The 20,830-nt window shown below is 43.5% G+C and overlaps 1 protein-coding gene across 4 annotated transcripts in view; it reads right to left on the bottom strand.

Annotated features, from left to right (window-relative positions):
- Positions 1-20,830, bottom strand: part of PRKAR1B (protein kinase cAMP-dependent type I regulatory subunit beta) — a 75,782-nt gene that overhangs the window by 40,450 nt on the left and 14,502 nt on the right. For 2 of the 4 annotated variants that reach the window (XM_063314894.1, XM_063314892.1), the window contains 3 exons: positions 15,843-16,013; positions 14,556-14,647; positions 281-342 (listed from right to left, as the gene is read on the bottom strand). In XM_063314894.1, the coding sequence (XP_063170964.1) occupies positions 281-342; positions 14,556-14,647; positions 15,843-16,013 (325 nt within the window). Of the gene's footprint in view, positions 1-280; positions 343-14,555; positions 14,648-15,842; positions 16,014-17,879; positions 18,030-18,791; positions 18,972-20,830 lie in introns of those variants that run through there. The other 2 variants (XM_063314896.1, XM_063314895.1) reach the window with 2 other exon arrangements.

The raw sequence follows: 20,830 nt of genomic DNA, 5'->3' as shown, positions 1-20,830 counted from the left end.
CGGCCATAGTAAGGAAACAGAGAACCCATTTACGCTGTCCAGTTTTCAAATCCCATGACTAGGTATATAGTTCAAAAGAATATTATCCTCTGAAAATTTAGCTTCTGTCGCACAATCTTCTTTATGTAATCTGCTACTTTCCCCCAAAACTTTGCAGAAGAGACTTAACAGTGGATTCCTCCACATCCTTAGAGGAATCAAGGCAGGCACATTTTCTCTAACACAGGTGATAAATGGGAAATGGCAACACGGATGCTTCCTCTCAAGACATGGAGCTCACCTTGTTGGATCACGGTCTCTCCGGCAATATGGTTAACAGGGAACATGGCATCAAATATGTCACTGCGAAGGGAAAAAAGAAACAGTGCTTTAACGTGGCGGGGAAATCCAGCCACATTATGCTGAACCACGAATTTGTTAGCCTTTCAGGGGTGATCTAGACAAGAAGCACAACAATGAATACCAATGAATCTTTATTGTACGGTTTACATTGCAGAATCTTGCAAGTGTGAAAGTGTTTCTCCCCTCCTCTCCTTTTACTCTCCAGAAAACCAGGGAGGGTCCCTTCTGAAACACTGAGACGGTCCCTTCTGAAATGCTTCCCACACCTCCTCTCCTTTTGTGGGCTCAGATATCTTTTACAAGACGGTTGTCCAGTCTGAGGCTCTTTCTCCTGTCTCCCAAGGTTATTCCAACATACCATTATAGAAGTCCATCATACTAAACCATGAATCAGGGTTTGTGAAACCCAACAGCTGGGTTCATCCATTGCACTAAGCCAAAATCAAACCAACAATGGCTGTTTCAGTGTTGGGATATGCAAATACCATCAGCTCAGGGGCCATGCTAGGTTTTGCACAGCACATGGAGAGCCACATGACAAATGTGGACAGGGCCAGAATCTGGGAGGGGGGGAGTTCAGGGTTGAAAAGGATGCCATAAGCTTCTGCAAGCATTAAGCCATCCATTTTGCCTCTTAAAGACCTCCCCCCCACTCCAATATTCGAAAACGTCAAAAAGGGAACCAAACAGGTTAGCTCTGTGCTCTCTAGGGATCACAAAGGGATTCTAGAATGGCACATACCATTCCTGGACCACAATTTTTGCAACAATAGCTTAGCGCAATATTGCACCCTTTCAGAGAGTGCGAGAAAGCCCACAGTAGGGTAGGAAAAATAAATAGAGTGCATTGCAATGTGGACAAGAAAAAGGAAGACGAATAAGAAGGAAGGGTTAAGGGAGAAGTTTCTTTCTGTAGTGGATTTGTGGAACACAGTTGTGTGTCATTGGAAGAGGAGAGAGTAAGGGTTAAACAAACTGAATCCACTGGCATATTGGTAGCAAAAATGCTCCTCTGTGATTTGTGTCATGATGCAACACCCATGAATGAATAAAAATCTAAAAGTGACCTTCCCAAGGATTCTGCAGCCTGGATGAACAGCACATTTCTCCCTGTGCCACAGGAGCGAGGAGAACAAAGACATTTGGGAAAAGATTCACCCAAACAGACGGGAGGTCAGCATCTAACCTATGGCAAGTTTTACTCCCATATATGGGAAAACTTCGCCTTGCAAAAATCCCATTATTAGCTTATTTCCTGTCCAGCAGTTCCAAAATCCACTCAGGCTTGGTTCGAGGAAACACCCGGTCATAAATTTAAATCTAAAGCATTATCTGTATTCCTGAAGAGTTATCATTTCACCAGACGGGCTCAGAGTGATTCACAGACAGGCCTGCGAGAGACTTGGGAAGTGGCCCTAACTAGTAGGTTTTGATTTCCCCCCTGCTGGAACAGTTTCCTGGTCTTGATCCTTTTCCAGAAGTTGGGGGCGGGGTACGTGTGGCTAGCTGGCTAGCTGTGGGATGAAACTGTTCTCATAACAATCACCCAGTGAAGAAGGCTGGGTTGAGAAATAATGGGTTTCTCCAAATCCCTTCGTGAACCTTAAAGTCAAGTGGGACATTGATCCTGGGTCTCCCTGTCCCAATCCAGTTGTACAGCCACTACATCTCAAGTGCTCCGGTTAGGGAGACAGCGACCTGGCTCCCTTGCATCCACTCCTGATGATGGGGTGAGCCACATTGTGCTTGCAAGACAGTCCACAGAGATAGCCCACATATGCCTGTGAAAGTTGGACATTAAAAAAGGAAGATAGAAGAAGAATTGATGCATTCAAATTGTGGTGTTGGCGAAGATTATTGAAAATACCATGGGCTGCCAGAAGAACAAACAAACCAGTTTTAGAAGAAATACAACCAGAATGTTCCCTAGAGGTGAAGATAGCTAGGCTCAGACTCTCATTCATTGGGCACATCGTCAGGAAAGACCGATCGCTTGAAAAGGACGTCATGTTTGGTAAAGTCGAGGGCCAGCGGAAAAGAGGAAGGCCTTCAATGCGATGGATTGATACGATTACCGCAACAAGGGATGCAAACATTGGAACAGTCAGGCAGATGGTGCAAGACCAAACAGCATTTCGTTCTGTTGTACATATGGTCACCATGAGTCGTAAACGACTCGGCGGCAACCGACAACAACAACAACAACAACAGTCCACCTGAGAGTCTCCATGTGTTCCTCCTGCCATTGGCCACACAATCTGGGGCAGATGGGAGCTGATACCCCAAGTATCTGCATGGCTCAGCTTCCATGGACCCCAATTGCCTTGGGGTTTAGTTCTTAGTCCAAGTCTTAGTACAAGTCCTTAAGAGCACTATAATTAGGGTACAGTTCTATGAGATGGGCCATTCCTTCTAAAATTTGGGAATAGTCTGTTTCTGGCTAAACAGTGTTATTCTCCCCCATTCCCCCATGCTGCTTGGGATGATGGGAACTGAAATCCAACGCAACCAAGGTCACCAGATTGAGGAAAGCCATCCCAGAATAGGTCTCTCCAATCTTCATCACTACAGTCAATTTCCTTCTTGGCAGAAATACAAAGATTTCTTGGCCAAGACAAGCTGAGGTCAAAAAGATTTCCTAAAGTCTGAAAGTTCCTGAATAAGGCATTTTAACAGTGGTTGGAAATCAATGACTGAGTCCTTCAGAAAGGATCTGTATTTTTAAAGGAAGTGCCTCGTTCGTTCGGTGTATCTTTCATAAAAAGAAAAGGAAGGGAGGGGCATCTGACACATTTAGCTCAGGAGAAGGGGAAAATGCCTGTCACAAATTCATTAGTTAAGAACCATCATAAGCTGTAGATTACTCCTTGAGAGAAGAAAGAGGTGTCCTGCATTTTTCTCGCTTTGTTAAACTTGGATTGCTCAAGACAAAGATACATCCCAGGGCATCAAACGCCCACGACTTCCCCAAGGGCACCTCACGTTTCGTGAGCGATGCTATTATTTGTTATCTTTATTGAATACCCCACTCTCCCAGCTGAAGACCTTCAGAGCAGCCAATGGATGAACATGTAAAAGAAACATTAAAATATAATAGGAGCTCTCCCAGTAATTCAGGCAGCTCCCTATCTTCCCAGCTCAGTCACTGATCTCACCCATTAAAGCAGCCTTTCTCTACCTTTTGACCCTGGAGGAACCCTTGAAATATTTTCCAGGCCTCAGGGAAGCCCTGCACATTCAGGCTCAAATATAGGCCGGAAGTTACAAAATTATGATATTCGCTTCATGGGTAGGCCTGTCTAGATGCATTCACAGTGTTCTTAACCTAAAAATAAAGAATGAAACTTAGCTCTTTAATGTGAAGTTGCCCGAATTTGAAATACGTTTTTAAATAAATCCTGATCTCCCAGGGAACCCCTAGTGACCTCTTGCAGAACCCGAGGGTGCCACGGAACCCTGTTGAGACACCTTGCATTGAAGGGATCGTATCCTCACAGGGTAGAAAAAATTCTGCCTAGGACTCAGGTTGTTATGATCCCTAAGCTAGAAATCTATTTTGGTTCCACAGAGGACGCCTGGAGCTCAGAACTAGGGTTTAGATAACAGGTAAATTCTGAAACATCTTTCCCCAACCTGGGCATTCTCCAGATGCATGGATAAACTTCCAAAATTCTTAGCAGTGTGTATGCTGGCTAGTGAATTCTGGGAACTGGTCCACACATCTAGAGGGCAACCAGGCAGGAAATGCACTGGAGAGGCTGGAGAAAATGGGGATCATGTGTCACCACTTACATCTAACTCAAACCAGCAATGGTCATTGCCTTTCCATCAGATCTTGATTGCTAGCTCTTCTGTTCTTTATATACCAAAACACAAGGCCTTCTGCTCATGCTTCAGTGATGGTTTCTAAGACTGGGATCATTGTTCAAAGAAGCAGGAAAGGGCACCCAATCACAGAATCCTAATGGATCAGTCCAAAGAAACAACTGTGCGAGAATCTCATAAAATCCCAAAAGCCAGAAGGCTTTCCCCCACTTTAGTTTTCATTATGGGGATTATTAATTTTCAAGTTATATTGTACACACTGCTGTATATATTGACACTTTTTCTTTTAAAGGGAAGGAAGGAAGGAAGGAAGGAAGGAAGGAAGGAAGGAAGGAAGGAAGGAAGGAAGGAAGGAAGGAAGGAAGGAAGGAAGGAAGGAAGGAAGGAAGATTTGCTACAATTTTAAATAAGCCAAGTAATATATCTTAGAATGTAAAAAGCATCCCCTCTATCCCCACTAAGTCCAGAATCTGACTTCACCAATGACCCCAAAAACAAGTGTGCTAGGCCAACTCCGATCCTGATAACCTTGCTGACAGCAGAATGTTACAGGTGGAAGACAGCCAACCATTGCCCAGGCTTCTTCATTTGGCAATCAGAACATTCCTAACGGCAGGTCACACGTAGAAAGTGCAGTGCATTTTTATGATACTATGCTCTGTCACAATAAATCTGAGTCTAACTTCTAAATAGGAGCTGGGGGCAGGAATAGCAAACTATGTGCAATGGGAAGTTTTCTGTTAAATGGATAAGAGAATAAAGAGAAGAATTTGTTCAGACATGAACACTTTACCGATGGGATCATTGGTGGGGTTAGGGGACCCAGCTGCCTTCCCTAAGAAAATCATATTTGATTCTTCCCCCACCCCCCAAAGAAGACTATAGTAGAGATCAAAGACTAACTGCAAGTTTTAACGTGCATAAAAAGAACTAGACTTTCACCTGAAGTTCCAACTTTATGGGTTGCATTCATGCATTAGGCTAAGACATGGCTTGTTTACTTAAGGTATGCATTTATTTCATACACTTACAGCATAAGGCCACCAAATCGGAAAGACTCAAGGTTTATTACTGAAGAACCCTTAACCCATAATAGCTTGGGTTTGCAAAACCAAAATCAAGCTATATTTTGGTTTAGCATGATGTGTGAATCTTCTTTATCATTTACACCGGTACAAAGATGAGTGGAAGATTATCATTCCTACATCAGAGAGGTGGTTTGGCCAGATGCGTCTTTAAAGGTTACATCAGTAATATACAATCTAACCAGTAACCAGTTATCACAGTGGTTGGGTTCACACGTGACACTATTTCATAATTTGTTTAGCTGTGACTTGAATAAACCACAGTTGGTCTGGATTGCACACTACTCTAGTCATCAACCCTGGTTTACACCCCACAATGGCATCACCCATTCAGTCAAATCCAAACGAGCCACATTATGATTCAGTGCAGTGACTGAACCTAGTCTGTTATTCGGTATCTTAATCTAGCTAAGTTCCCAATTATTCACCATGCCTGTTTAACCAATGGAACAAATCATATTGGAACAAAATCTTACAACCAAGTATAGCATTGTGGGCCACCCCAATGAGACACAATCTAATCATAATCAACAGCAGACCCCCTTTAGAGGTTTATATCCTCACTTGTGACCCTTCCTGAATCAGGATTTAAATCTACAGAGATCACGCTGAATTATGGGTAAGAAATACAAATGTTGATTAAGCTATGGCTGGGTTCATGCATCATGCTAAGCCACCGAGGCTAGCTTTGTACATCACAAGAAGCCAAACCTAAGCCAGGGCTTACAGACCATAGTAAGCCCAAACCATATTCTACCGTGGTACCAGCAGAAGCAGGGAAAGATGCAATATCCATGACAGCAGCTCCGAACATCACCTCACACTTGTCCCAAGTAATAAATACCTTTTTAAAGTTCCAGCATCACTCGTAACTAAGAAGTCCCATCTGTCCTGGGCCTCTTGTGTGTTTGCTGACACTCTGTTACGTAAATATTGAAGATGCTCCTTCAGATGCTTCTGCTGGGCATTTGTCTGGACTAAACCATTCCCCAATGTCTCCAAATGATAAAAATCAGCAAACATCCTCTGGGCTTTCCAACAAGATGCAAACTGGCCACTGTGAAGAATAGTGCTGTTCTCTAAACTGCTTCAGACACATTTGTACCAAAAATTGGTACATTTCCCTTCCTGAAAGGCCAAATCCGTTCATGTGGGCTCACTCAGATGGCAACCTTCAGCCAATGTTGAAGTTAGCATTTCCATCCCCAAGCCCCAAAGGCAATTCTTTAAAAATCTGACCTTTTTCTTCCTTGAACTGGGTATCATGTTTTTTTGTAAAAGGAATCTAATTTGGAAAGATTTTATTTACATTGTTAAAGACTCAGAATCAGCTAAGAGGCATTTGACTCCCATGATGAGGCAGATGCTGCAGGGTGAAAAAGAAGAATGTTGCAAATTAGCCCATTTTATAGTTAAGGTATTTTTATGTGATTATTTGAAGCCCCCAATTCTTTTTCTTCTGATCTGTTAATTCTTAAGGGTTGTGTTTTAAGGCTTTTATGAATTAGAAGAAATTGGGTGCTCTGCTTAATGTAGCATTCTAGGTAACTGTAGTAAGTTTGCGTGGATGGACCAGCCAATTCTGGTGCACATAAATCTCTTGATTTCTCTGCCCTTAGAAGCCTTGGGTGTTTCTGTGAGTAAACTAGGAGAAAACTTACTACCAAGAAAGCTTGCGTATAAAGTAAGGTTGAACACTGTAGCCCTACCCACTAGCAGGGTTCGTGCATCGGGTTCAACCATCACACGAATTGTTTAGTTTGGGCTTAATGTAAATCCAGCCATGTGGTTTGGAAACCATAATTTATGGCTTAGCCACGTGGCTTTTCTGACAAAGCCTGACTTAGCCCCAAAAGTGAAGGCATTTATAGTTGTCTCCTTTGATGCTGCCCTGAGTCATGCACAGGACTAAAAAATGCACAATGCAGGTTATTGACTTATGGGCTCATCTAGTACGTGAAGCCAGCCAACTGTGGTTCTGTCATCCACTCATGGTTAAAACAAACCACAGCTTAGGGTAACATGCGAGCCTCAGACTGGTCAGCCATTTGTCCAGAATGGTATGAAGTTTCCTGCAGTGGGCAGGGGATTGGACTAGAATACCCTGGAGATCCCTGTGATTTTGATTCTATAATCCCACATTTAGCAGAATTCAGATGACAGGAGAAACTAACAGGCTTGGTCACTTTCACAGTCTAACATTCTATTTTCTATCTTTTCATATGGAAGCATCAGTTTCTCAGAATACCTCCTAACAGGCATCTTGATGTGGAACTGACTTTCCTTAATCAGGAACGTATGACTCTCTAACCCAGTGTTACTCAACCCTGGCTACTTTAAGATGTGTGGACTTCAACTCCCAGAATGGTTGGGGAATTCTGGGAGTTGAAGTCCACACAGCTTAAAGTGGCCAAAGCTGAGAAACACTGCTCTAACCTCAACAATACAAAGTACAAAGGGACATACTGAAGATGGAGGCCAGGCTAAGATTGCTAAAAAGATGCAACATTTCTCAAGTCCCTAGGTCAAAGGGGGCGAAAAAAATCAACCATGTTGTTTCAGATGGAGGATAAAAGGAAAGTAAATATCCTGAATTGAATGGAATAAAGGGCTTCCCTCTCTCCTGCAGGGAGAAGAAGTAGCTAGCCAATCAGGATTCCATTATGGATGGTACTTAAAGGGTGAATGAGTGATGGGGTGTGGAGTGAGAAAGGAAGGAACTAGTCAATATTCAGTTCTAGTGCCAACTGTGAAAACACAACTGAGCTCATAAGGAAGACGAGATCACACTAGAAATTCAACCCTCTTTGGGCTGACAGCCTATGGTCTCATCTTAGCTAGTGTTATTTTTTTTTTAACTCCCACTTCCAGGCTATTCTAAGCCAGACAAACTTTCAGCTGCCTCCACCAACTCTCTCTCTCCAGTGTTTTTCATTCTGTCTTTACATCACTCATCAACTTGCCTTTTTAGTCTGTAGTTCTGTAGAATTCACCCATTTGTTCCCAAATCCGTCAGTCTACTTGTACATAAGCCTCCTGTTCATATGATTGCTAAACAAGTGAACTGATTCACTTCCTGGCTGGCCAAACGGGGTCGAGCTGGGTTCGCTCTCTTAAAAAAATCTGCCTTGTTCCCCAAAGAATAGACAGACAAAAATGGCAAATCTTTTAGGGAACTGTTGGGTTCAAATGTCACTCTCAGATACAGTGGCCTACCCACAGCCAGCTGGTGCGTTAACAGTAATAACAGGCAGTCAAGAGTTCAAACCAAAGATGTTAAACTTGAAATTCAAAACCAATCCATAATCAAAGCCTTAAAAGGACTTTCAAAAACAGTCAGAGGTCTATGCTTGAGCTCCTGCCAGGAGGCTACAGAGAAGACTATCGTTAGTCACCACAAGGCAAGTCCATGACAAATTGGAGGTGAACCTCCTCAAAGATTTGCAGGGATCAGTTGGAGGTGGGGGAGAAGGAGAAAATCCTGCAGATGAAAATATGCTCATGAATAACCCAGATTCAAGCCATACAGGGCTTTAACAGTGATTACGGCCTTCTATGACAGAGGTGAAAACTAACTATGATTCCCAAGGGGACACTTGGGTCCTCCCAGAATGCGTTAATCCAAATAAAATCTGTACATATCATGCCAAAGTCCACCTTCCATTGTGACTGCTGACCACTTACAGTAAAGGGAGCATCTAAGGATGTAGTAACCCTGAGAGAAAAAAGAAGGTGATTAACACAGCAATAAAGCCAGGCTGTTGCGAAGCGGAGAAGTGAGTTTTTAAGGAAAGGAAATGATTCACAAGAATATATTCAGCTGATAGAGCTTCATAGACTTCATTCATGCTGAATTTTACTGCAAGGGACGACGGGCAGAAACCAAGTTTGGGGGTTAGAAATCAACACCCAACGTCAGCTTGAGAAGATTGTGGATACAGAGGGCTTGGATGAAAATACTGAAGCTGGTGGAGGGAAAGATCCAGATTGTAATCCATGAAGTCTCCCAGGAACCCCCCAGCAGCCTGCTAGATTCTTAGACCACCTCCCCCCTTGCTTGATAGAACAGATCGACACTGGGCCAGATCCCATTTTATAAAAATTAAAATTGCTCTCTGTCACACAGACAAGTGGAGGGATTTCCTTAAACATCGATGGAAGAGCAGAAGGGATCCTGCTTGGCTTATTAAGTGCACAAAGTAGCTGAAGGACTGGTTGGTCGTCTGTCTCTCTTTGATGCTAAGAGCTTCGCACAGAGATGTCTGCCTCAACTGAGCTTCTTGGAATGATCCTGCCTCCATGCAACGTTGCCTGGTTACCCGGGTATTCCAGGAAGGGCTGCTCTCTTTACTTGCCTCTTGGTCATGGGCGAAGTAAGGCACCCTTAGGCTCTGGACTTAACAGACTTGTAGGATCTCCACTTGCACGTTAGTACCAAAGACAAAGGGGTCCATTGCCCTCTTCCTGCTTGTTCTGGGGGATGCAGACACTCAAAAACCAAAGGAGGCACTTGGTCCTCAAAAACCCGTGTGGCCCTTGCTCTGGGATCAAGTGTTGTCAGAATAAACTGAACCGAGTTATTTATGAAGCAAGCTTTCACCAGATGCATCCTCAGGCCTATAGTCACCACTATTGTTGGCTGATCAGCAGCAGGATTTCAAGAGGAGCTTTTCCCCACCACCTGAGCCCTGTCCCTTTAATGGAGATGTTGGGGATTTTGAATCTGGGACCTCTGCAAAGCAACGGTGTGCCCTGTCTGACTATGACCCTGTCCTAAAGGCTTTGTTCTTTCCAAACACTCCCATAGCCATCACTTCTATCAATACAGGTAGTCCTCACTTAACAACCATTTGTTTAGTGACGGTTCGGGCTTACAACAGTGCTGGAAAAAACGACTTACGACTGGTCCTCACACTTATGACCATTGCAGCATCCCCACAGTCACATATCACGATTTGGGTGCTTGGCAACCAGTTCACATTTATGACCATCACAGCGTCCTGTGGTCATGTGATCGTCATTTTCTGCCCTGCTGGCTGGCTTCTGGCAAGCAAAATCAGTGGGGGACCATGTGATTTGCTTAACAACCACACGGTTCACTTAACACCCACAATGATTCACTTTACAACCACTGCAAAAAGGTCATAAAATTGGGTCAGATTTGCTTAATGACTGCTTCACTTAGCAACTGAAATTCCAGGCCCAATTGTGGTCATTAAGCAAGGACTACCTCTACAGCATGCTTTCCCTCTGCCCCATCTGGGAGAAGTCATGACGACTTCCAGGCCAAAGTTTCGCTCCTTGAGCCATGAATATCCTCCTCCTCCTCCTCTCATACATCTGATGGGACATTTAGGCCTTCCCATCTGTTTTAGCAATGTTCTCAGCCTCCACCTTGAGTAAGCACATGTAGGCAAGCTTCTATCCAATCCCTGGGGGAGACACATTAATCTGAACGCCGGGAGTCTGCAGAAGAAAACACACAGCTTCTGGGCAGATGTTGGGGAAGAAGAACACTTGCAGTTGATCTGGTAGGAAAGGCCACAGCTCTGACTGTTAAAACAGAACAGCGCGGACCAAACAGCTGCAGGAACGCAGAGCGAAAAGCATATTTCTCCAGATGTGACTTCAAGCTGCCTTTTTCATCACCACCTGCTGGATTTCTCTCCGTCTGCCTTCGCAAAAGCATTCGCCCACCTAGCTGGGTGGTTAGTACATCCCCAACCCATGTTTGTTCCGTAACCGATATCCTGGCGTCCTGGGTAGGGCAAGTAGGGTACAGTGATTGGAACACACAAAATGCAGTGTCAGAGTCACTAAGATTGTCCTAAAGGTCCTTGGGCCTCCAGGTCACATCCTGTCATCTAGTTGTTGAGCAGCTCCACAGGGTGAGAAGCACTGATGAAACAGGGTACAAAGGAATCGGGGCCACTCGGGAAAGCCAACGGTAGTCCTAAGAACGGTCTTTTGCCACACAGCCTGTAAGGAAGCTGAGCGCAATGTGAAGAAGGGAAATGAGAGAAAGGCAGCGGTGTTTCCAGGGAAGTCCAGAAGGACATGATGCTTGAGGTGGAAGGAAGAATTGCTGTTTTCCTCACTTGACTCTTCCAACTGCTTTCATTCAGAAGAGGTTGTTTAAAAAAATTACGGGATGGCCTTCGCAGCTGCCTGTGCAAAGCTACAGAGTAGAGATCCAATATACTCCAGAAGCAGAGGTATAACCTTAAATGCTCCAGACAACCGCTTGGGAGGGCAGGACCTTATGTTCATTTTGACCCATCACCACCCAAATGGGCTGCTTCATCCCGTCTAAGGAGGGGTGGTTCTAGAGGTTTCACTTCCCTTCCTCAGCAGCGATTCCACATACAAAATTTCAGCTAAGAATAGCAGCTAAGAAGAAATACAGGAAGTGGCCTTCTTCTAAATCAGGTCCCTGGTCCCTCAACCTCCATGTGGCTGACACTGATTAGCTGCAGTTCTCCAGGATTTGGGGCACAGGAATTTCCCCAGCTCTATTGGCGGTGCCAGAAATCAAACCTGGAACTTTTGTTATACACAGAAGGTTTTGGCACTGAGCTACAGGCTCTTTGCTTTCCTGTTTCCCAAAACCAATTGTGAACTGTCCAGCTCTGGACCAGCTAGAAGCTAGACAGCGTGAGAACTTTTCCTTTGCATGGAATTCAACAGCAGCTTTTGTAGCGTGTTCTCGAAAAATAAGGGGACCCCTTCTGAAACGACATGGATCTTGTGGGTGCATGTTCTCACCACCACCAACACTGCTGTTAATGGTGGTCTGTATTTCTGATCTTCACAATGGCCGCCTAGAGATCTAGCTGTGTGTTTGAGTTTATGGGTGTGGGTGTCCAAATACATGTTTGCTTCACTTCTTGTTTAAAAAATAGGAACAATAACAGCATGATCTTGAATACAGTGACACCAGGTGGCAGGGAGTGAAATGGTCACCCTATTATGACCAAGACTCACCCTTCTCTGATGGGGTGAACTTCATCCCCCAGAATTCCAAGTCAGCATGCCCAGAAATGCCAGGATGAGGAAGGACTACATGCTATGAAGTGATGGGCAGCTCAATGTTAAGGAAGGAGAGTGAGAAAACAGAGAGGTTGGCTTCACATATCATGGTTTGGCTTAGAGCATTCTGCAACCCAGCTATTATACTTTATTCAGTGAAAAATGGCTAAGTGAAACCATGGCTTAAACGGATATGTGAACCCAATCTTTGAGGTTTGCCAAACATGGTTTTGTGGCTTAGCACAGAAACAGATTAATTCCATCAGGGTCAAACTTCCAAGCTAAGCAGGACTGGGACCTGTTTTGGAATGGGCTTCATATGTTTTTTTTATTCTTCATTATGAAAAGGGTGTTTTAAGTGTCCACAAGGCTTAAGGAAGCTGTTTGCCCCTTAGAATCCCTCATGCTCAAAAGTTAAAAAGCAGAGATCTCATGCTGTGTCCCTCCACCTCCACAATTCTGAAGCCACAACAGGGATGCTGGTAAAGTTAATTACAGAAGCCAGCCTACCCCCAGAAACTTAAGCCATCACCATTTGGGGATGTCCGTGGCCCCAGTTTCCAGCACTCCAAAGTTCCTACCCATTCCTAAAATACAATATTCCCTTCCCTCCCAACACACAGGCATATTTCTAAAAAATGACAAATCTGGAATTACTAAATGCTTAAAATATTCTATTACTGCCCGTCTCTGTTCTGCATGTGGCAGCTGAGAGATCATGGTGCATCAGACTGTTCCAGCTGTTGTGGCCAATTCAAAGACCACCTTTATTTCTGGAAACCTTAGAAATGGTTACATTTTTGTAAGGATGAGGCTAAACCAGCTGCCTGACACAATGCAAAGTGGTTCAGGTCAAGAAAGTAAGGCAACCATGTTATCCCAAAATAAACCCACTAAAGTAAACCAGCAGCTGGATCAACTGGATTTAAGAGCTAATGTGGACAACAGTGCAATGAAGAATCTACAAACATGGAAAATTAAACAGGAATTGCCCTGAAGTTGTTGTTGGAAAGGACCCTGAATTCCTCTTGTGTTTTTAATATATCTCTGCTAGTGATTTAAATAAAGATTCAAACAAGTCTTTTAATCTTTAGTCTACCAGGTGGGATGCCACCAACATTTCAAACTGTAAAGAACTGCATGCAATATTCACCAATGTAATAATGCACACCAATGTAATAATGCATTGCTGTTTTAAAAAAGAAGAAGAAAACATAATTTTTTGAAAGTTCTGACGGAGCGAAAAGAATTGGGAGGGAAGCATAGGGTCAAATGTTTGTTACAGAGACAAAATATTATGGGGGGGGGGAGTTTTTATGCAATCCACATCTTGGCTGAAAGCTGATCTGGATATTCAACACCCATGCCTAGCATTAGGGTGAGGATACATCCAGCGTATAAATGCCTGGCACTTTCCAGACCAAATACTAAAGAACGAAGAAAAATCCCAAATCAAAAAGTGCCTAATGACCAGGGCAGAAACTAAATGAAAAGCTGTTAAAAATTAACATAATCAATATATTCTTCAAGTCGATAATACTTTCTTCCTCCTGGCTCACTTGCAATTACAAGCTGGTGACAAACCCAAGGTTTCTGGCTATCCCAGGCAGGGCAAGTATCACTGGCGGTTCATCTGTGAATCAGTACAACATCAAAAGCCATCCAAACCAATCCTGTCCAGCTATCTGTGATTGTCCTGTGATTTTAAGATGAAGTTATAAGGAAAGAAAATTTGGGTTTTATATGCTGGAGAATGTTTTAAACAGGTTGCTTGTATGTTTTGCCACTGGAAAACAAAATCATTGCACAACACTGGAAGAACAGGTCTAATGTGTAGCAGTGGGCAGTTGACACATGTCATTCCTTAACATACGCATTAGTGGGGTTTGGGGATGAAAAGGACCCATAAGAAATCAAGTTTTTGGACTTTCTTCATTTATGACCTAACTTTCCAAGCCTTTTTTCCCTTCCCTTTTCATTTTAATGTTATGTACATTATGAATACAGTCATATACATATCAATCCTTTTTTTAAATTTCTTCTGTTACATACAACAGAATGGTTCATTAATGAAAGAGATGTCATTAAAATTAAATTTTCTCCCCAGCTGGTCTTTCATGTCTTCACATTAACAAATTCTAATTTGGGACAGCTTTGGGAAGCTGTAGGAACTCCACCCAAAGGTTTGGTGGGAACAAGGAGCCATGAAATCTTGAACTAATGCCTGATGACATCAACCATCATGTAAAATAGAGCCAATGGATTCCATCATACCTTCTCTCGTTATCATCAAGGTGAGCAAACAGGACATTCTTGGAAATGGCCTTAGCTAAGGCTGTCATGGTCTTATAGTCCTTTGGAATAACCTGGAACAGAAAGAGGAGGAACCGAAGGGCAAGTTAGGAGTGAGTAGAACTCCAGATGATTTGTAAGAGATCAGCCAAGACTCCTGTTGTAGACATTGTAGGAGAACCATGTTAATCTATGGTAGCCAGAAATCAGGAATCTGGTAGCATCTTTTCAGACTAAGAAATTTTATTAAGAGTTTCATGAACTGCAGTTTACTTCATGGAGTGGCTAAACACAATTAGAGTAACTTAAGAAAAGCACAACAAAGCAACTCCATAATTCCAATCCCAAATTAAGCTTCTGAAAGCTTCCAGGTGTGGCTTTGTGAGAATTGTGGGAATTGTTAAATTGCTTAATCTAAAATAAAAACCAGTTGTGCCCCAAGTATCAAGAATCATTTAGAAAATGCTGAATTAACTTATCAATATTTCTTTATCTGGATTGAACTAATGGGGCAGGCCAGAAGCAAGACAGACTTATCTTGCAAGGAACATCTAATGGGAATATTTTGAAAAGGCTGAATAGCAAATAATTAAGCATCTGGCAGAACTTTATAAAATATTACTTCTTCAAATGCATCTTAAGCAGCAAGATACATTAATTATTGAACTTGGCTCCGAATGTTGGATGGTTGCCAGGTGGACTTCATTGAAACCCTGGGACAGGGGCCTATAGAATAGACTTGATATTGAAAATCAGGAGCGAACGTCACTGAGTCCATCCATGCAACCTTTTTGAGCATGATGGCCACCATTTGGACCTGACCAAGCTGGCTTGGGGCAGACATTCTGGAGAGAATCTGTCGGTGTGCTCTTCTGATAAAAACACAAATTGATAAAATCACAGCCCACCATTCAAAGGCCAGTGGCAGTCCTCAGTCTGTAAAAAAAGTTCTGCTTTCCTAGAAGCCTGTCTTTTGATGTGTGTGTGTGTGTCTTCAAGCCAGTTTTTGACTCCTGACGACTGCCTGGACAAGTCCCTGGCAAGATTTTTCAGAACTGGTTTGCCATTGCCTCCTTCCTAGGGCAGAGAGAAAAGGACTGGTTCAAGGTCGCCCAGCTGGCTTTGCACCCAACACAGGACTAGAACTCATAGTCTCCTGGTTTCTAGCCTGGTGCCTTCACCACTAACTACACCAGACTGGCTTTTGATGTATCTTAAAACACAAATTCATCATCATTTGTAGCAACCGTCCAAGCATAACAATATTACCTTCCGGACATAAGAAACTGCATCTTCTTCTGTGTAGACCTCAGCACTGACACCACCCCTTCGATGTCGCGCCTTGACCACCGGGTTGGGTGGTGGTGGAGAAACTTCATCATCATGAGAATCTGACTGTGAGCTGGATTTCTGCCAAGCCTGAATCTGTTTGCTTTCTTCCTGTGAAGAGGAAAGGAAGCCAGATATATTTTGTTATTGTTGCTTACTACTATTATAGCCATGAAATTCTACATTCTCCCTCTAGTCTTCATTCCCACCTTTTCTGAAACAAAGCCTTAGCCAAGTCAATATTTGCATGTTCCAGACTTGAGCTGGAACGGATGAGATTTTTTGAAAGACATTTCCATTGGGCAAAAATCCAATGATGGGGCTGTAAAAAGAAAAAAGCCACTGAATTCTTATGTAGTTAAGCTTCTACGGAGGAGGGCCCAGATTGGACTGACTGTGGGAGCCTCTTTGAAATGCAAACCCCCAAATCATTATGCATGTGCAAGCTAACAATGACTGTAAATTATTGCTTTTGGGGAGATTTGCAGGATCTTTGGGGGAGAGGGGTCCAACAAATACCAAGCCACTGGAGAACAATAGATGGGGAGATGTTTGCCCATCCATCCATCCATCCATCCCACCACTTGCCATTTTCCTTTTCACAGCAGCTTTCTGGTGGGGGACAGTCAACACTTCAGCACCAGACTGTGCTTCACAATGCACTGTTGTGCCGTGTGCTAGCCCCAAACCTCTTCCAAGTCTTTTGACTGCTCTCGTATTACATTGAGAAGATAATTTAGGCAATGTGTCTACTAAATAGAAGGGTGCGGAGGAGGAAACAGATCGGATATCAGTGGCTCGGATGGCAGACATGTGGCTAATTATCATCTTAATCAGCTGGTCGTATTGATTCAGGAAATGAGTTATGGTTTGCTCATCAGAGGTAACAAGAGGGGGAAAAAAGTGAAGTGCCTTAAGCTGTTCCTTAATTCAGTGGCACCTTCCCTAAATGTCCAAGAACAATCCATGTTCAAAGTACTTATACTTCTTAGCAACAATGTCTACGATCCTCTTGTGAAGAGAGCCAGTATTGGAAATGTACATTACAGGCCAGAGTAATTCTTCCCATGGAATATCTCAGATATGGGTAGATAATGCTAGACTCTTAGTCTAAACTCAGGCCATCCTTTTTCCAGATGTGATACCCCACAGTAAGCCTACAAAGATACCTAATAATGCTATGGAAGACCATTCAACATTTTCCCCTACTCATTCTTATTCAATTCACTGGCAGAGGATTAACTTCCAACAGTTATTCTTTTGGTGAAGTTTGGTGGTGTTCTTACCCTTAGGGAGAAGAGGGCCAAAATAAGTATGGGTGAATGACCTTGAGGGCAACATCAGCCTCCTTGGCTTCCCACTTTTCCATTTAATTCCAAGGAAAGACAAGAGGAGAGAATTCTTCCCACTGGACATTTTCATTTAACCATAAAGACAGGCTTCCTGATGGTAAGATCTGTAAATGGTGGAACTTCCTACAGAGTTTGTGGGCTCTCCATCTCAGGAGGCTTTTAGGAAGAGGCTGAACAGCCTCCTCTGAAGGATTGGTTTTCGAGGATTGTTGTTCAAGATAATCCTTGCGCTCCCTTCCAAGCCATCATTCTATGATTCTACAATTCTCTTCTGGGAAATATGGGCAGCCCAGAAGGATCCAGAGGGAAAGATGTGGCACAAAAAAACATCACGCCACGGATAGAACCTCCTCCCACAAGAAAGTCAGTTCACACTGCCCCGCATCCAGGGAAACACAAAAGACCTCCCCAAGCCCTCCAAAAATGAAGTAGAAAACTAGGATCCTCTTCCATAACAGAAGAAAACTTTTGAGAAACACGAAGGCAAATTTCAGCACGTTGTTATTACGGATCTACCAACGAAGGCATCACACACTCAAGCATGCACAGCTCTCCCTGGAAGCCCAGGGGTGTGACACAGCAGCATCACCTTTGGGGAAGAAATGGGGATAAGGAAAGGGCATACCTTTATGATGGCAGTTAAGGACTGCTGGCCCACAACATCGACCATGTTTTCAGAAACCACAGCAGAGCAGAGGGACAGAAATTCTCAGGGTTGCCTGTTTTTCTCTCAGGAGGGCCTTCCCCATCCCAAACTGTTCCTGCCAAATGCCAGCACACTTCCTCATCTTCAAAATCACCTCTTCTCCACCACCCCCGCCCCCCCCCCCCCAGCAAGAAAGGCAGCTCCGTCATCTGAAGGACGGGATATTTGGAATTCAGCTGGCTTGGGGCCATGACCAAGAAATGCAGCGGGTTTCACCAGCTCCCCGAAGCTGAGAAGCCACTTATCACAAGAAAAATCTCTCTGTTCTGCATAGGAGGCTCTCCAGGTGGAAAAACACTGCGGTGGGCGCGATGAGAGTTAGCATCCGTCTCTCTACGGCTTGGAAATATCTATGCCGTAAATACTTCGACCTCAAATTTTGAACTGTCCCTGCAGAGGACTCCTTTACACATCTGAGGACAGCTTGTAAAGGCTGCCACAGACTCTCCTCGTTTTTGCTAACACCCTCCCCACCCCACCCCGTTCAAGGATCAACTGATAATCAATTGGTTATTCAACATCCCCAACTCTACTGGTTTCCCACCCTCCTACCCCCCCACCCGCATTTGATTCAAAACACACTTGGCAGGATGCTTCCTCCGTAACAAGGATCATTGAGATTGGCAAGAGAATGCCAGACTTGAAAAGCTTTAAATAAAATATTCAAACCGAAAAATCAATGGCTCTTACAATGTGCCTGCTGAAATAGCAGAGGGCAGTCCTTCGGAATAAAAGGGAAATGTTCTAGAAGCTGTACCGGGATTAACCCTTATCTATGTCTTCAAAGAACTCCACCCCACTTCAAAAAGGAAATATTAAAAAGCAAGTTACCATAGAGTTTTCTTTTGTCCGTATCTTTAAAAGAACATCTCTACTACAAAACTCCCATGACAGCTGGTGCAAATAATAAACAGGCTAGCATTTCCATGCCTTGCTATTTTACTGCTAGGTATAAAAGCTCCGATCGGATGTTTGACGCCTGCAAGTCGCAAGTGTATACCAATATCCACAGCTAAGCTTGTAAAAAAGGCATATCCCATAGATCAGGGACTTTAACCCCCCTCTTTGCCAGCACAGATACACACACGCTCATCCTCACCCATAAATTCCTGTACCAAGTCTTGTAAAGGAGTAATAAATAAACGTTTTCCGAAAGCAGCCTTTTGAAATACCGCTTCTCAGACGTGGATTCCTGAAAATCTTTCCATTAAACTCCTGATCAAAGGAACATCACCCATCCTTCACACACACACACACACACACACACACACAGTGTTGCCATGACAGCACACAACTCTCTTATAATGGAATGACATCTGTAATTCACAAGTGCAGATATGATATGATTAGGGATGGACTGAGTCCCTTCCATTCTTTGAACATGCTTGGGCCAACCAAAATCCTATTAGCGTTGAGTGCCAAGACGGCCTTGCTTGAGATTCAGTGCAGATTCAGTCTGCAGGAATTCCTACAGCAGAGTCAACCATCTAACCATCTAATTAAACAAGGAAATAATGGGAATTTTTACAACACCAGAGACTGTAGAGACCAAACAGGGAAAGTGAGACATTAAATCATAGCCTGAGGGTCTGCAAAGCTTGGGGACTGGGCTCATATACTATGCTAAGCCCCTGCTAGTTTGTTTGGTCATTGGTTTATGATTAAAATTATGATTTAAAATTAAAATTTATGATTGGTTTATGATGCTCCTTGCTCATAATGACCATGGTTTGTTCAAGCGACCAACATTAGCTGGAGTCACACAACACACAGCCGTCAAGCTTAGACAGTAGAATGTTTGGACTCACACAGGTCCTGAAGAATCAAACCACATGATCCTTAGACAATGGGAGGACCCAGCTCATATATTTTAGCAACTATTCCATTCCCAATTTACTTTTCCCTGTGATTAATTTACCCAAAGTTTACTCCATTTCCTGGGTGTATGGGACACACTGAACTAATCTCACCAGCTATGTTAAAATGGAGCTGCATAGTAGGCAGGAGGATCTAGCTTGCTTTTATGGGGGGTTTTTTCGCCACACAGATTGTCTACTAGAAGACTTTATCTCCCAATCTGCCAGATTACAAGCCCCGTCCTACTTGACCAGTGGCTGCAAATAAAAGGAGAAATAGTCCAGACTAAGAGGGTGGGGGAATCACATTGCAGACATCTGGCTTGCAAAATTCAAAATTAAATTTGCAACCATCAACCAGTATTGCTTCTTCCATCATTTTTGTGGTTCCAGGAAACTAACATTTTCTCCTTCCTCCTTACCTCTGCTGACTTTCTTTATCCTCCTCTGAGAAACTTCACTGTGCAAACTCTAGAAATCAACATTAACACTATGGATTTTTCCCCCTCTGCATCAGTCCTGGAAGAACTTCAAAAGGGAATGCTAGCTATTAAATACCACCTTTGTCTCCCCCCAGCCCCCCACCCCTCAAGATAGGCTTTAGCAATTGCAACACACCAAACCAATTCCCAAGAAACATTCCCAGTTTTTTTTTTTCCCAGTGGACTGAATCAGCAAGTGCTTGCCCCTTTGGGGTACCACTTAAGGGAGGAAACTTGGGCATCTATCAGGTGGAGGCAAGGGGCAAGTGAGGTCATGCACATCACGGCATCATCGTGCAAATTCTGTCCTTTGCTCAATGGCATCACGGCGTGCATGGCATCCTTGTGGCTTCTACCTCTTGGCCTGCAGTTTTTGATCCTTCTTGCTCATAAGCCAGGCTGTAATTTAGGAGGTGAGTCAACTGCAGGGCAAAACAAGTCTTTAAGTGTATTTATCAATACACAGGCAATATGTGATTTTCCAACTAGGGTGAGATGGGCCACGAACAAACCCCTCTGTTTTTACTTCCCA

This window comes from Candoia aspera, chromosome 14, assembly GCF_035149785.1.
Source record: "Candoia aspera isolate rCanAsp1 chromosome 14, rCanAsp1.hap2, whole genome shotgun sequence".
Lineage (NCBI taxonomy): Eukaryota > Metazoa > Chordata > Lepidosauria > Squamata > Boidae > Candoia > Candoia aspera.
This window is presented reverse-complemented; position numbering and strand designations above follow the sequence as displayed.